The following is a 14,034-nucleotide window of genomic DNA, read 5'->3' on the forward strand; positions in this document are numbered from 1 at the left end:
TGTGATATTTGATTGTTTTATTTTTATTTTTTGTAGAACAAATAATTCTTATTAGTACGGAATTTTTCTTTTTACAGTTAACTAGTTATTAAAAAATTTAATTTGAACCAATTAAAAACTAAAAAGTCATTGACAATTAATCTTGAACTATGATCTATTAGGAACTATATTTTATTTTTTTAATATATATAATTTATCATATATTTATAATATTAAATAAAAAATTGATATTGAAAATTTACTTGATAACAAAATTAATATAAAAAATAATAATAAATCAATTTATTATTGTAAAACCTAAGGAGAGTAGAGGTCTTAGCAAAATCAAATACTAAAGATTTCATGATTGAGTTTCTTTTTTTTTTGGAAAAACATCATTTTTATGAAACTCTTCAAAATTCATAACCATTGATAAAATTGCTAAGTATATTTCTTGGGACTCTTCAACCCTCTAATATATAACTCAAATTATTTAAGATTTCAATTACACTCAATTAAAAAATTAACAAAGGCAAGTACTCGCCACTATGTGGCACTTGTAATTGTGTTATTTTTATTTTTAGTAGAACAAAGAATTCTTATTTATTATTATTAGTACTTGCTTTATGTTAGTATTATTGTAATTGTTGTCATAACTTATTATTATTCTATTGTTTTTCTACCAATTAAAACTATAATATTTTTGTTTTCATGTATGTTTTTTAATTTTTTAAATTTTGATAAAGTTAATGATTTTTTTTTGGCAATTTTTTAAGTACATTAAAATAATATTTAACATATTTAAATTTTTTTATCAAATTTATTTTACACATCTGTCGAACAAATATTTTACACATCCACCAAACAAGTATTTAACAAATTCTAAAACTTCTAAAATTTCTTATAGTACTAGTATTTATAATAATTAATTAATAATAAATAACAACATAGTAATAAATATATAAAAATTTATATAATAATATTATAATATAACTATAATAATTAAAATACAGTACTATAAGAATCCTAATTATCTATATGACTCTAACCTAAATTAATCTTAAACCTAATCATATCTTTTTTTTCTTTTTTTTTTTCGGTAATAGGCCTTGGCCAAATTGATTTTATTAATAAAATATTTTACATCTCCATTCGATGTGGGCATCGGTAGGAAAGAATGGAGGAAGAAAACCTCTGGTCTTGCCCAGATCCAATTGGATCAAAATTACATAAAGTTTAGACATTTCTTGTCTTTACAATCCTCAATTTCCTTTTGAGGTAAATTACAATTATTTGGCAATTCTGCCCTTATAATTTCCAAACTTTCTGTTGAAAGAGTTCCTCTGTTTTCTTTCCTACTGCTTGAGACCAATAGATGAGGGTTTCCATTTATGCGTCCACCTTTTATGTCCAAGTGAGCTATTCCGTAGTGGGTTTGAATTCTCCTTCTTCAAGCAGATTCTCGTCCTGATCTGCCAAAAATCAACCAAACATAGCTACCAAATACTACTAAATGTTAGCAATAACCATTCATTTCCATATATTATCCTTTTAGAACTGAGCTTTCTTTAATAACATATTGTAGCCTTTTTGGTCTCTCACTTTAACATCTCCTACCCGATAGGAATGATAATGTAAGAGATCATTCAGGCTACAATAATCTTACAGATAAAGAGCTATGGCAATACCCTCAATTCCTTGTCATTTTAGGTCATAGCCTTTCTCAATTGAATATATTAAACAAAAATCTCATTAACTTTCTTATGGAATAGAAATCATAACCTGAAAATGCACATATAATATGCTTAGGCTCTAAAATTTAAATTTGTCTACTACTTCAGGAATAATTGCATGCCATAAACCTTGAGACTGCGTTGTTAGTTACCCTTAGGTTATCATGTATCCATACATCTGCACTTTTATATATATATATATATATATTCCTATGGATATATACATAAGTGTAAATGTATATTAATTACCCCTGAATAAGCATTTTTAGTTATTAATAGACATGTAAATCTTAATCGGTGAATTACATTCCAGAATCCCTCAAAACCATTTTCAGAGCAGACTTTTGTAAACAAACATTAACATGAGAAATTTACCTTACTTCTTTACCTTGTTTGTTTTTATCTCGCCTCTTCTTTTTCCCGTTTTGTCGAAACCTTGGGTGCTACAAATTCTGCCTTAATCCTTCCATAGCTCAGGTTTTTATTCATTGCATGTAGTCTTTTAATTCACAGAGTTCTGCATAGAGGATCGTACCCCTTAGGACGCCTCTATGGCATTTTCTTAAATTATGTTGTCCTTGATCACCCAGATTTTATGAGGTGTGATAAGTGATTTCAATAATTATTTAGTTGTTCTATTATAAGAGAATAAGCTCTCGATTCTATGTCAGATGGCTAAGACTTACAATTGTTAACTGAAAATAATTAGATGTTATCTCTCAGACATCCCCCTGTATGTATCGATGTATATATCTATATGTATATATATGTATATTTAATATATATACAGACATATACATATACATATATATCAAGATATATATGAGTATATGCAAATATCTGGATATATATATATATATATATTAGTCCACATGTTCATGAGTATATACATGATTTTTAGATATGTGTATGTCCAGATCATTCTTTATCATTGGCTTCTACTATATTAATTGTCTTCTTGTCTATTCCATCTGCCTCTAAATTAGCTAATTCATCGGCTGCCATGTTTGCCTCTCTGTAAATATGGTTAATAGTATAGTCTGTGAAATTGTTGAGTAATTCTAATGCTCTTTCAAGCATGCCTTTAAGCTTCCAATTAGGCATTCCTCTATTCCTAATTGCATTTATAATTATTGTTGAGTCTCCTTCAATTTCTAATTTGGGTATTCTTAATTCTTTGCACATGTTTAAACCTTCTATTAGGCTTAGGAGTTCTGCAGTGTTATTGGTGACTTTTCCTAAGTGTATGGCCTTAGACCCAATGCATTTTCCTTTGTTTGAGTGAATAATACATCCAGCCTCTGCTATTCCAGGGTTTCCTCTGGATGCTCCATCAAAGTTTAATTTGAACCATCCAAGCTTTGGTGGTTGCCATTTACATGCTTTCCTTATCTCCTATTTATTAGTTCCCTCTTTGCCAAAAAAATGAGGAATTTTTATTCCACCCCATTGCTTTCTAATGAAGTTATCCCATTCTGTAAATGATTTCCCATATGACGGGATGCTCATGTTTTTATTATTTGTTGTTTTAGTTATTGCTACTTCTATCTTTATTATGAGTTTTTCTACTAGCATTTCCTTTTCTTGAAATATTCTTCTATTCCTTTCTTTCCAAACTTCCCATATTAGAATGGAAGCGTTGTAGATCCATATGTTATGAAATAGACTGTTTTTCATAATTATTGGCCAATATGAGCACCATTCTATCAAGGAAGAGCTAATAGCTCTCGACCATCCTAACTTTGCCATTAACCAGTACCAACAAATTTGAGTATATCTACATGTCATGAAAATATGATCACTCGTTTCCTCTTCTTCCCTACATAATAGGCATATTGATGGTCCTTCATATCCCCTTCTTCTGAATTGTTCAGCCGTGAGTACTTTTCTTTGTATTGCAGCCCAAGCGAAGAAGCCTGCTTTTGGAAGGCAAAATTTATTCCAGCATAATATGGTTGGTATGTGGTCTTTGCTGACTTTTACCTCCTTATATATACTCCTAAATCCATCCCTACAATTATATTGTCCGTTTTTGGATTCTGACCATATTAAATTGTCATCCCCTCCTCTAACGGAGATCATTCTATGAGTCAGTATCCTTTGAAGTTCTTGGAATTTGATTTCAGACATAAATGTACTCATGTCTTTCCATTTCCATCCTAGTGCGGATTTTGGGTCAAGAATTATATAGTCCTTGACATAATTGCCCCATAGATTCTTCATTTGTTGTTTGATCTTGGGTGTATCCATCAGAACATCTATTGGAGGTTGGTCCCCCCAGGAATCTTCCCAAAACAAGGCTGATTTGCCATTATGGACATCCCAAGCTAGATGATTTGTTATAATGGGTCTACAATCTTTAATAAAATTCCAGATTCTTGATCCTTTTGGCAGGTGCCTTTCCCTGAATATTGCCTCTTTTTGTTTAGTTGTCAAGTACTTATTTCTCAAAAATTTTGCCCATTTGGCTTCGGATGAGACGTATATTTTCCAAATCAATTTCGCCCCTAAGGCCTTGTTCTGCCATATTAAGTTCCTTATACCCGTGCCCCCATCACACTTTTCCCTACAAATTTTGTCCCAAGCAATTAATTTTATTTTGTTTTTGTCTTATGTGCCCTGCCAGTAAAAATTCCTGATAATTTGGTCAATGTTCTTGTGTATCCCTTTTGATAAAGGGATGCAAGATAACATATAGATAGGTACCGCCGATAAGACTAATTTAATCAGTGTTAATCTTCCTGCCCCTGTCAACCATAGGCCTTTCCAAGATGATAATCTTCTTTTGATGCGTTCAATGAGTTGAACCCACAGCTTGGTGGTTCTTGTTCCTTTATCAATTGGTATTCCCAAGTATGAGCATGGTAATCGTCCAATCTTATACCCAAGCCAATTAGCTATCCTGTTCTATTCTTGAATAGGTATATTAAAACAAAAAATTTCTAATTTTTCATTATTTACTAATTCTCCGGATGCTTTCCCATATGAGAGAAGAATTCTCTTAATTTCCTTAGCCTCTTTGAGATTGCCTTTTCCTAGTATCATCGTATCATCTACAAATTGCTGGTGTGTGCAAGGTTCTACCCCTGTTGTTATCTGTATACCTTACAGCCTGCCTTCAATTCTCGAGGCATTAAAGGCCCTTCTCAAGGCTTCAGACATTATGATAAATAGGAAGGGGGATAGCAGATCCCCTTGTCTCAGGCCCCTAGTTGCTTTAAAGTATCCCTCTGGCTTTCCATTTATCAAGATTGAGTAGCGAGGGCTTGAAATGCATCTATATACCCAATTGATCCATTGTTTATTAAAGCCGAAGGCTTTCATGCAGCTGCATAGGAAATACCAGTCCACTTTATCATAGGCTTTTCTGATATCAAGTTTAATTAACATTTTTGGTTGTTTTTGGTTTTGAATGGAGTGAATCGCCTCTTGAACAATGATTATCCCATCTAAGATTGATTTGTTTGGAACAAAGCCTGTTTGTTCTTCAGAGATGATAACTGGTAATAATTTTTTCAGTCTGTTGGCCATGACTTTAGTTAATAATTTATATGTCATATTGCATAATGATATGGGTCTGAATTCTTCCCATCTTAATGGGTTTTCTTTTTTAGGTAAGAGAACAAGGAATGTGTTGTTTATTTCTTTCGAAAAGTTACCCGCGTTTCTCGCAGCTTCTAATGCCTCTGATACCTCATCACCTATGATGTGCCAACATTTCTGATAAAAGTTAGCAGGGTATCCATCTAGTCCAGGAGCTTTATCCCCTAAAAATTGTGATAACGCATGTTTTACTTCTTCCTTGGTGATCCTAGCATTTAACATCTGATTATCCTCATTTGCTAGTATTTTCGGTATGTTTTTAACCAAGTCCTGGTTGTGGGAGAGATCTGAATATTCCCAATTATTCAACATATTTCTAAAGTATTGGATTGCATCTTCCACAATCATCTTTTGGTCTGTGATACTCTGATTTTCCTCGTTAGTTATTTGAGTGATTCTATTCATAGCTCTCCTCAACTTGACACTATTATGAAAGAACTTGGTATTTTTATCACCCTCAATTAGCCATGCTTCTCTGGATTTTTGTTTCCAGAAAATTTCTTCTTTGGTGAGAATGTCTTCATATTCCTTCATAAGCCTTTTTTCTGATTCATATAATACTTGATCCATTCCATGTTTCATGACTTCTGTATTAACATTTTCCATTTCTTTTTCAATTCTTAATTTTTCTTCAAAGATGTTTTTGAATCTTTCCTTGTTCCAGTCTAGTAATTTATGTTTTATTTCTTTTAATTTTAAGGTTACTCGGAACATTTTGGAACCTTGAAAATTATTTTTTGCCCACCATTTTTGTATATTAGGGAGGAAATCTACATGCTTAAGTCACATATTTTCAAATTTGAATGGTCTCCCAATGGTTTTCACTTCCCCTATTAGTTCCAGCAAAACTGGGAAGTGATCTGATCTTGACCATGGGAGTATTGAGGCTTTCATTTCTACTTGGAAGGAAATCAAATCCCCTTTAAAGAAGAATCTATCTAGTATTTCAGAGATATTAGAAAAACCGGATCTCCTATTGTTCCATGTATGTGAACTCTTGTCAGTTTTTATTTCTAGCAGATAATTATTATCTACCCATTCTATAAAATCTTTTTGTGACTGTCTCATTATCTTTGCACCTCCAATTTTCTCTGATTGATGCAGAATAGTGTTAAAGTCTCCCCCAATAATATAGTGAGGAGCCTTTAAATCTGTTAAAAAATGATTTATTTCTGACCATACTGCTTTTTTCTTGTCTGTAGTTATCGGGCCATAAACGTTGATGATGATAAATTCTGTATCTCTGTTAATTGCTTTAATTTTTCCGGCCATCCAATGATGCATCTTAACATAACCCGTATATGTTATTGTGTTTTTCTTCCATAATAATGCCAATCTTCCAGACACCCCAATGGATTCTGTTGCTTCCATTTGCCATTGGTAGAGATTTTTACAAACTTTGTTCATATCCTCCCTATTCAATTTTGTTTCTTGTATCATGAGTATATCTATATCAGATCTTTTTAAGCTACGCTTGATTAAGTGTTGCTTACTAGGGGCTCCTAGGCCCCTTACATTCCATGTTATTATTTTTAGTCCAAGTTGGGTGTTAGCGGATTCTTTATTGGGCCGAATAGGTTTGTTATTTTGGTTTGGCCCTTCGCTTCCCCATCCAATTTCATCTTTTCTAAAAAAGATTTTCTCCCCCTCTTATTGTTAACAAATTTGCCACAGTCTGGGTTCTCTTTGTCTCCATCTATCATCATTATACCCTTGTTGGGTGATTCCTTCAAGTTTGCATTTGCTTCCTCAGATCTTTCCTCCTCCTACATATTGATTAATCCTTAATTATAAAATTTATTTCTTCTTCTTCATTCATCCCATTGACCACAGGTGAAAGGTTCTCCATGTTTTGCATCTCTAGTACCCCTTCTTCATGTCTATTCTCAATTTCCTTTACTTGGGGGGTTTCTGTCGTGTGAATATGTCCAATTGAAGGGTTGGTGTTTTTTGCTATCTTATCTTTCTTTAGCATTCCATATGCTATCTCTTCTGCAAATTTTCCCATCAGGCTATCAATGACCTCATCCAGTTCCTTTTGAATTTTTCCTTTCTCAGGCGTTGTAGGGATCTCTTCATTATTGACAGATTTGGCACTCTGGGAGCTAGCTTGTGTTCCTAACTTTTAACCACACTGAGTATTTGTGATGATGAAACCACCGATGTCATTGTTGAATTGAATGGTAACCTTGTTATCTGGCTTTTTAGTTTTTTTTGTTTTCCTGATCTGAGTTTTTTTAACATTAGGGTTTATGGCCCATATTTCATTTGATACCTCACCATTAAACCATTTTGGATTTAGATTATAGTTCCCATCCATCGTGTTAATGGATATACTTCTTAAATCCTTATTATTTCGTTCCATATCTATTAAAATTTTTACGTCAGAATTATCTGTCCAGTTTTTTTCTAGGGCTACAAATTTGCCTAAGCTATTGCCTATATCAATTAAAATCTTGACATGCATTAGTTCAATTGGAATGTTATGTATGATTATCCATCTAGATTTTGTGCTAAATTCGTGTCTATTCAAATCAAATTTAGGTTTCCAATCTAGAAATTTAAAATTCCTACCTTTGTAAAACACCTGTTCTCCTTCTAACATTCTGGTTTTTAATGATTCTTCATAGCATTCAATGAAGATGTATTTATTGGTTAGGGTTGTTATACTTACCTGGCCGCAGAATTCTCCTCTCCACCAGTCTGCTATTTTTGATGAAGATTGTCCACAGCCTTCCCATCTAGCAAATAATCTATGCTTAGCGTAGTAATCCCTTAGCTCCGTAGCGGCATTAGGAGTTAGGATTTTGATTGGCTCTGGCCTAGATTGTTTTGAATTTATCTTGATTTGTTTTTTGCCCTGTGTTTTCGGTTCCTTCCATGTTTTTTGCATTGCATGATCTCCTTCAGTTTTGAAATTTCTCCACGGTGTGGGTTCCCCAACTCTGGACGGTTTTATAAAACCCTCTACCTGACATCTTTGCGAGCCGAGTCGAGGCCAATCGTAGTTTGCCTTTAACCCTAGCGGCACCCTATTTGCATTAGTGGCGAAGGATGGGATTTGTGTTGTAATGGGAACTTCCCAGACATGATTTAGGTTTAGCGCAGTCCTTTCCTTCCTTCTTTCTTCGTTAATGGTTCTTCTGCTTTTCACAGTCTGCCATGCGTTGTCCTGTAGAGGGGGAGCCCTTCCAGATGTTGAGGGAACCCCACTATCGCGCCTTTCAAAGATATTATTTCGCCTATTCCCTTCAACGAAATTTTGCAGAGCCATATTTTCTATCTTTTTTTTAATATTTAAATGATTTTGAATAAACCTAATCATATCTTAAATGAACTTCAACATATAAAATTATTCATGAAATTAGGTTAGAGTTATTCTCATGTAATTTAATATTATAATTAAAGACACATGAATTTGTCCATTAAATTAAATATATATTTATAATTTGTTTAATGCACTGATGTTCTTCTATTAATTAAAATTACATTTAATTAATTCACCCAACTCCTATTTGTTAATTAAATAAATTTCATAAATTTATTTAAATTAAAATTATTAACAATAATCCAACTATTAAATAAATTTATTAATTTATTTAATCCCCTCTTTCCTCTCTTTAAATAAATTAAACATTTATTTAAAATGCACAATCAAAATCCCCATTTAAATAAATGAATATTTATGTAAATCCCCATCCACTTGCATTCTCCTACAAATGCAAGTTGCACACATACATTTAAATAAATTTATATTTATTTAAAAATCTTATTTATCCTCACCCATTTGCATTCTCCTACAATGCTTACTTGCTCACTAATTTTCTTCTAAGCCCTTCTAAATAAGCCTAATCCTACTTCTAATCATTTGCATAATCCTAATCTCAATTTAACCCTCAACCCATCATCTCACACATGAAGGACTCTTATAGAGTCTTAAATGCTTCTCTTCTTCAACACACTAACCCACACGGGTCTTTGTCCCCTTGGTCAAGGCCTAACCATGGATAAACCTTGCACAAGAGTTTACCCATTAGATAATAGCTTTATCGTTGGATAAAGTCTTTATCCAATAACTTAACCACATCAGGTTACCCTCATGTCTCCTCAAGCATTTAATGTTTCTTCCTTCTCCTCTCAAGCCCTCTCATGATGTTTCTTGTCACCATGGCATGGTGCTGTAGATAGGAAAATGAGCAGAAGATTCAGAGCACAAACAATTAGCCAACCATGAAACTAAATGCTATGAAGTTAATTCCTATCACAATCAATAGAAGAATTGAAGACAAAACATTAAAAAAGAAAGCAAACCATCAAAAATGTTTTCTTCAATTGACCTCCATTGTCCTTCTTTCTCCTCCAAACGAGCGGATTTGTGGATCTCACCTACAAGTGCAAAAGCTAGAGAGCAAGATTGCAAGATGATTTTGACAGCGCGAAGATACTAGAAGCGTGGTTGATTGATCATGATTGAGAAATGGCATCCAATTTATAGGCAAATTGGAGAGATGAGAAAATTAGCATGAAAAGTGTTAGAAAAGCAATTGGATTCAAATTTGGCAAAATTGAGTTGAAAAGGAAGGCTATGACACCTTCTATGTCATGAATTATGGCATATTTCCAATGCAAATGTTAGGTGACAAAATACTAAGATAAGTGCTATGACATATTGTTGTGCAAGCATTATGATGCATGCGAGAATCATGCCTCCACTCTATGACAAGTGAAGCACAAAAATAGGAGCCACTTGAGAGAGATAATTAGGTGGAAATTAGAATTGGAAAATTAGGAAAATTAGGTGGAAAAGAGGAAATTAGTAAATTAGTAAATTAGAAAATGATGAAATAGAAATTGGGTGAATTAATTAATAAGTTTAATTTATTAATTAATTCACAAAAGGGAGGAATTAGTTAGCCAATTAAAAGAATATTTAATTGTGACACAAGACCTAGGATAAATAAATAAATTATTTAACCTAGAGGGAATGTTAATTAGGATTAAATGAATAAATCATGAAACCCTAGGGGATCGATTAGAAATGATAGAATGATAATTAGGTCATGACGAAGGCAAATTGATATGAGGTCGATTCAATCATGATTTAATGATGGAAAATGGATAATTGATAAAGTGTCGACATTGATTGCAAAGGATCAATGACAAATTGACCAAGATTGATAAAGGGGGCCAAATTGACTTATGACAATTGATAGGGATCAATGACTAATCGATCCAAATTGACAAGAAGATGATGATTGATTAAGACCGATGACAAATCGATCAAAGATTGATAAAATAGTTGACTTGATGAAAGTCAAATGATAGAAGACCAATGGCTAATCAGTCGCAAATTCATGAAAGATTGATAGATTGATGATTGGCAAGGATGCAAAATGATCCAAAATGACATAATTAATCAATGATACTTGATAATGATAAAGAACAAGGACAAAACCCTAATTCGACATCGGTAAGGGTTGACGATGTCCAATTGATGTGATAGGATTGATAATGATCAAAGATCGCAATTCATGACAATGTCGACAAGACCCAATTGAAAATATGAGAAATGCAGTCAAAAGGGGAAGAAATGCAAAAGAATGATAAGATGTCGACAAATAATGAAGATCAAGTGCGTGACATAGAAGAAATGTTAGTAAGATGTGAAAAACCCCTAAAAGAAAGTCACGCGAACATGTTAGAGTATGACACTGCAAGTGTTGACCATTTTTAGATGCCTACGGGTGGAAGTTGCAAACATGGATTGAGGATCGTGCCTTTCTCATGCAATCCTAGCCCTCCATAAGACAAATCAATCTTGACCCTTCAATTGTTCATTTTTCCTATAAAAGGAACCCTCATCTTCAAGCAAAGGAGGAAGCATTATGAGCATTGTTACTATATTGGCATAGAAATTCATACTTAGCTTTCCCATAGCAATTCTATTTGTGCATTTGCATAGCAATAGAATTTCATTTTCAACCACATTCAATCCTTCATTTGGCATCCATGGCCATATGCTAAAATTGAGAGCTACACTCAAGCAAGAATTTGAATCTTAGAGAGGAGAAGAACAAGGGAGAGCTATCAAGAGCACAATGGGAGTATCTCATGGAGTCTTCTTACTCTTCTTTCATTTGTTTATGTTTCTTTTGTTTTCTCTTTGTTGGTAAACATATTTGTCTCTCACAATTTATTTAACTTTTATACCCTTTCGCCCAAGGAATGAAAGACAAATTTCACCATACAATTGGGAAAATCATCATATTGAGTAACCTCTGAATTAAGGTACAACTCCCTTTAATAAATATTCAATCAGCTCCAAATTACATACAACCAATATTATACTTTTCACCAGAAAGTACAAAAAGGTAATTGCATTCACCAGTCAATACCAAATGAACACAATCATTGATTCATATATATAATTCTTTGTGTAAAGCTGACAGACTTCACATGTACGCCAAAACAAAATGAAAACCTTTAAAGATGAATTTTAGTGACATTTTCTGCACATATGGAAAGCTATGACAGATTCTTTATTGAAATAGATTCTCACAGAGATCAAATTTCAAACACCAAACACATAGATTTGAAGCCACAGATAAACTGTCATTTGATTTTCATTCAAAGATGATCATCAACTTTCAATACGTACATAAAGTATTCAGCCAAAATTAAAGAAATAGTTTTTTTCAAAAACTTAGCAGACCTTCATAAAGTCATTACAAGGATTATAAATAGGCCATCGGACCCAATAGTTCAACCAAAGGTAAAATTAACTCCAAATGAGTTAATGAGAAACTGTCCTAACTGCATAACAGAAAATAAAAGAAGGCTAGACACACTGGCATACAACTGCTAGCAGTGTTAGTCATGCGATCGATTCAGTTTCATCTAGATTTCCTGGATTGCTATTCTGGGCGAACACCATAAACACTTTCGCTGCACTCCACTCCCAATGAACCCTTGAGAATTCCTCGATTACCGCTACATGTGGCAGGCTGATATGAATTACCCTTTGCTTCCAGAGTTCCTTCTTCCTTTTCACCAGCTACACTTTGTCTTTGTGAGAGTCCAAATGATCGAGACATACTGTAAGCATTGACTCCACTTTTGCAATCTTTGTAAAGTCTTCCATGGCTAAGGACTTTTCAACCTTGATCTGTTTAATGTGACTACTGAAAAGATTGACCATTTCTGTTGTATCTTCCAGAGTTTGGCCATCCTCTTTAAGCAATTGAACATCAACACAACGCAAATCTTTTTGCATGGTTGTTATCAGGGTTGTTAGTTCACCCCGCAGACTGAGAGACTCATTATGACCTTGCTCAATGATTTGATTGTGCCACTCTATACTTTCCTTGCATATGAACATTATATCCTCGTCCAATCCTGGCACTTGTCTTTCAGCAAGAAAATTCATTAAGCCATAGCGCTGAATATCATACATTTGCTTTGAAATCACTACCCATTTAGTCTTTTCTTTTTGCCATGCGATTAAATCAGCGTCCAATTCCTTGGTAACATTATTGGCATCCTTGAAAATTTGAACTAAATCTAATGTATAATTAGCTCCTTGGTGCACAATCGATGTGAGCCACTCAGAGAACATCTTTGTGATCATCTTATTCCGCTGACCCTCATCAAAGAACTTCTAATTACCAGGGGATTTTGAACTAAAGGGGACAGAGCTTTGGGACAATGGCAGCGGGCTATTTTGTAGAGTGTGGATGTATTGAGCCATTTGCATTAAACTCTGTTTCAATTCTGCTTTATCCTTTTCATCTTTCCAAGTGCAGGAGACAATCCTTTTAGTTGAAGTCTCTAAATGTTTCACATCAACCGCTCTAGTTCCTACCCCCAAATCAACTTGCTCAATAGTATAATCATCCTCTGAGGTGGTGGCAGCATCCTTATCAAATGTAGGCTTAGAAATATCAGCAGTACAATGTTTTGTGCCTTCATCAAAACTAATCATGATCTCCATTTTTAGTCACTTTGGCTTAGTATCTCTCCCTAGACATTTATTCATGACATCTTCCATGGACACAGAAATAGGCACAACATTCATTTTCTTGGTAATTGAATCACTTAACCATTTAGGAGTTACAATTAGACCCTTGGATTGCATGGGCGAAGGCCCTCCTGAATTTAGTAGCATGGCATTATTTGTGTTAGACGAAACATCAATTCCCTGTGAATCTTGGATATCAGCATCAACATTGGTTACAACTTTGTTAGCATCAAAAATAGGGGTTGTCAGACTGCCTTGTACTTCTTCATTGTCCAAATCAAGAATGAGATGAGCGGCAGGTGGCTGAAAGTTCTTCTTGTATCTTGACCTAGTAACTCAGCCACCAATGGAATGTGCAGCTTCAAAGTCAAGTTTTTCTTCTTTAATCTTAACTTGCTTCTTTCCTGCAACAGAAATAGGAATGTTAGTTAAAACAGTGGTTTTTCTTACAATCTTCTCTTTTCTATCCTTATTTCTTGAACCGAATGCCTTTCTCGGATGGAATCTGTAGTTCCTTAGCCAATTCTCTGTTCTGCGAATTATATTGAAGGTGTGTGCCTGTAGACTGTCTTCCATCTTTTTACTCCAATCAACCTCTGGAAGGGGTTCATTATGTACCTATTTCATGAATTCTGAATCCAATACATCTCCATTATCAATGATCACACCGGAGGTATCCATTTGCAACTTCATATCAAGAAT

At 33.8% G+C, this 14,034-nt stretch overlaps 1 protein-coding gene across 1 annotated transcript; it reads right to left on the reverse strand.

Annotated features, from left to right (window-relative positions):
• Positions 1-6,098: 6,098 nt before the first annotated feature.
• LOC131856302 (uncharacterized) lies at positions 6,099-6,686 on the reverse strand. The gene has a single exon (XM_059207913.1). It carries the CDS (start codon positions 6,684-6,686, stop codon positions 6,099-6,101), a length of 588 nt encoding a protein of 195 aa, XP_059063896.1.
• Positions 6,687-14,034: the final 7,348 nt, after the last annotated feature.

The sequence above is a fragment of the Cryptomeria japonica genome, chromosome 7, assembly GCF_030272615.1.
Source record: "Cryptomeria japonica chromosome 7, Sugi_1.0, whole genome shotgun sequence".
Taxonomy (NCBI): domain Eukaryota; kingdom Viridiplantae; phylum Streptophyta; class Pinopsida; order Cupressales; family Cupressaceae; genus Cryptomeria; species Cryptomeria japonica.